The 3,936-nt window shown below is 34.5% G+C and overlaps 1 protein-coding gene across 2 annotated transcripts; it reads right to left on the reverse strand.

Moving 5' to 3' along the window:
* Nucleotides 1–210: 210 nt before the first annotated feature.
* On the reverse strand, nt 211–2,823 carry LOC6040126 (odorant receptor 4). 2 transcript variants are annotated; one of them, XM_038266297.1, is made up of 9 exons: nt 2,770–2,823; nt 2,643–2,707; nt 2,291–2,574; nt 1,929–2,204; nt 1,707–1,870; nt 1,550–1,646; nt 1,276–1,377; nt 1,049–1,204; nt 211–985 (listed from the first exon to the last, which is right to left on the reverse strand). In XM_038266297.1, exons 2-9 carry the CDS (start codon nt 2,695–2,697, stop codon nt 929–931), a joined length of 1,191 nt encoding a protein of 396 aa, XP_038122225.1. In that variant the 5' UTR covers nt 2,698–2,707; nt 2,770–2,823; the 3' UTR covers nt 211–928. The 2 variants fall into 2 exon arrangements, with proteins under 2 accessions (XP_038122225.1, XP_038122226.1); XM_038266298.1 differs by lacking the exons at nt 2,643–2,707; nt 2,770–2,823 and having other exon boundaries at nt 1,929–1,945; nt 2,291–2,339.
* Between the last annotated feature and the right edge of the window lie 1,113 nt (nt 2,824–3,936).

Consider the following 3,936-nt stretch of genomic DNA (forward strand, 5'->3'; position numbering starts at 1 on the left):
TAACTTTAAAACAGATGCATTTTTACCAAGCGCTTGTCGATCAAGTACGACAAATAACTAATAGCCACTTACAATTGTTATTCAGTCCATTTTGCTATCACATCACAAACAACCTCATCAATATGAAAATGAAATTTATGCAACATCAGCAGGGGGTCCCGTGGTGGCTTCAAGCTGTTCGGTAAGATTTACGATTAAAATATGCACGCGTTCTAATTAGATTATTAGATTTTATTGAAAAAACAAAATTCAATTGAATGTGCAACTGCGACCTGCCAACCTGGGGCGACCGTTGAAGTGGGGTGATCGTAAATTATTCTGCAGTAGCCACATCCGACAGGGGTTTTATTGCCCCTTTGCCTAGGGCATGCTCGTGAATGTCGTTTTATTGTAAGTTAAAAACTATACATGCTTGAAATACTTTAAACCTGGGATGAAAACGGACATCCCATTTTGTTGAGTTACAGAATCTTTTGAGTTTAAATTAAAATAAAATCACAAAAGTTGCACCTTGTTTTAACCATGAATGATGTTGTCACTTTTTACACATTTGTAGGAGGAGCTTAGCGATTAAACTCCCTGATATGTGGGTACCGCCCCACTCCATCAACCTAGGAATGTTACTCTGTTAAAATGGTGATTCGCCGGGATTACTGAAACTAAGTGAAGCGGGTTTTCTAACGAGACGTTCAGCGAGATATGATTTATAGTTGTATTAATTCGTTGCTACGATAATGTCTTCATTTGAATTTCGTAATTGCTTTGGCACCGTAGGTGCTAACAAGTTCACGTGATGCCACTGTGAACAACGCCAATCATTTGATGAAATCGTTATTTATTGCAATTTTGGTTTAATTACGCATAACCGAATGAATAAGTTTTATTTGAATTTAATTTTTTGTCTTATTTTTACCATTTTGTGACTGTTTTATTTATAGTAAACTGTGCGAAGCAGTGTGAAATAGGACCATGATGCACTTAGAATCTGAAAGTAAACATTTAATTTAGGAAATCAATTACCAAAAAAAAAAAAAATGCTTGAACGAACACTACTAAATGTCATTATGTTAACGGGCCAAAACTTCCATGCCATCAGGACAAGTGGACGTTGAGCTTTCATGATGATTTGAAGAATCAATTGGCGAAATTTCTTGCTCTCATTGTACCAGCTACAATTATAAGCTGCTTGAGCCACTTGGGAGCTCTAAATTCAAATTAAAAAAAAAGAAGGTTGAAAGCGCATTCGCTTATTTTTCGATGATTTATGTAAATTACACTTTCTGAGACATCCTGTCCGTAAAAGCACAGCAAGAAAAGCTCGACTAAAAAGGATGCAAGAAATAGGGCGAACTTAATCAACGTGTAGCCGGAAGCAGCCTAAAATTGGAAAAAGAGCATGGTTTTATCTGAATGTTAGTTTGTAAAAAAGAATTGAAAAGTTACTGATTATCTTAAATAGTTAGTTTGGAAAATGAGGTAATATACATATAAGGCAACATAAATATAATTTATTTTTTTTATCTATAAAACAAAATTAACAATCACTTACTGTTATCATAAATCCTTGAATACAAATAATAATAGAGCTGACAAAAAAGTTATAACACAGTGTAAAACTGAATATTCCATCTACTGCTTCTTTATACCTTAAAATTTAAATAAATGTTTATAAACATTGTGAAATAGAGAAAGTGACTAAAATCTACTTGTGCAAACGTTGGTGTTTTTCTACGTGTATTAAGCATTTTGTAATCGATTCAGATGTTTCGTTGATGTCACTTGCTGATTTTATATTTTCAAAGTCATGCTCTAGTATCCTAAAGTTCATACAAATATGCGCAGTCAAAATGCAAAATAAGCAGTCAAATGCCTGAAAATGTTTTGTGTAAAGTTATATTTATAAAAGAAAAACACCATACAATACCTACCATATGAATTATTATTCCTGAAAATCCAATAACAATGTATAACGGATATACTAGAAAATATTTATTTCCACTAAGCGGATCAAACGGCCAGCAAATGAGGAATGGTAACTGGCGCACCCAACCACCTGCTAATGCGTAATGATAAATCATTTCCGCAATCGGCAAAATAGTGAACGATATTCCCATTATAACATTTACAACAGCAGTTAGAGAAGTGATGGAAATAGCAGGTTTCATAACGTTTTTGCAAATTTCCCTATGTTCCACTGTAATGATCTTTAAGATATAGTTTCAATGTTTATTATTGAGATGACAACTTACTTATTAATCGCAACAATTGATTGCAGCATATATCAACTTACCGATTGATCCCAAACATCCCGTAAATTTTGCACCAACTCTGCAATGACATTTCTTTTAACTGCAATTACGACCATCTTCAGCAAACCGATGCTGCAGTAACCCACGCATGGAGCCTGAAACGTGAGCTCAAGAAACGAACATTCTCGCTGAACCATCTGCGCCAAGTACACGATTTCCCCCAGCTGGGTGTAAAGTAGCAGTGAAAATGCAATCAAAAAGAACTTATTTTCCTTGAAAATCATTCGAATTGTTTCAGGGTAAAACTCGTTGCATGGTGGGATGCCTTTAATGGAACAGTAAATCAATAATGAACAATCAGATTAAAAAAATATACATTTTTTCAACTCGTACCTGAAGCAAAGAACATTAAATTTAAGGAACTTAACGTGTCTTCGAAAACGTACATGATCACCAACCTAAGAACACATAATAGTTTCTCATTTAACTGAAGTAAAAGTTACCAAAGATTAATTCCTACCTATTAAAACTAACAAACCAGACTGCTTAGAATGGTCTCTCTTTTCAAATTGTCACGATTATCTGCCAGTCATCAAGTGTAATGGTTGCCTAATGTCGCCTTGACCTCATAAATAAATTTATCCCATATACCCATCACTTATTCAAAGAGTGCAATGTTCAATAATTTCTATTGAATGTAAGATAGTCAGTTGGTACATAGGATGCCCAGAAAACATTTCTCAATCATTCTTGATAGCGAAAAAACTATTCCCCATGCTAGGAACAGTATTTAATCATCTGAGTTAACTTTGAGTCAATTTTGTCAACAAATGGTCAGTCATAAATAAAAAATTGGCTTAACTCAACGTTGAAAATTTTACACTACAGCTTTGTCCAAGGATAATAAGGTGCGGGTGGATACTGAAAAAATCTTCTTGATGCGATAATTTTGCAAATGCTTAAATGTAAGCAGTTGTCTAACTGCTGAGCATAAAGTGTTTTTTTCTGGGCACTCTAAGCTATGGTACACTCTGTGTGGTTCTGTCAAATAGGATCATGGGCAAAATTGTACGTAATGGTTGGGTTGGGGCTAATTATTTTTAATGACAAATAAAAAAAAAATCATACATAGGTTGATGTATTAGTTGTCTTCAATAAAATGTAATTTCTAGAAATAGTTATGAATTACCGTACACCGGGGTGACATTGATAGGATTTCAGTGTATTTTAACATGTACTGGGGTAGTCCACATCCTTATGTGCACATCCTTGCACCATTTATAAAAATCCTTGCACAACCTTGCACCATTTCTAAAAAAAGGTTTTTTCATTGCTTTTTGAAAATGCATAACTCGTACAAAAAAAAGGTGCAGGTGGTTATGTTACACATGACCAATATGACAAAGAACTTTGCAAGATGATTGTTGAAATTTTCGATAAGAATGTCCGGTCCAAATTTCCCCATGATTCCCTTATAATTAAATAAGACAACTCTTTTGTGAATAGTTTTAAGACATAATATCAACGTCCTATCGAACTAAGGGGACGGAAATTGCAAATGGAGCTGCAATAGAAATCAAGGTGAAATCAATCGACTTTCCCTCACCACTCGAAAGTTATCAAGATGCGGAAATGTTTTTGCAAGGCTGTTGCAAGCAATTGGCGGCAGCAAAGTAAATTTCAACAG

This window comes from Culex quinquefasciatus, chromosome 3 (assembly GCF_015732765.1).
Source record: "Culex quinquefasciatus strain JHB chromosome 3, VPISU_Cqui_1.0_pri_paternal, whole genome shotgun sequence".
Taxonomy (NCBI): domain Eukaryota; kingdom Metazoa; phylum Arthropoda; class Insecta; order Diptera; family Culicidae; genus Culex; species Culex quinquefasciatus.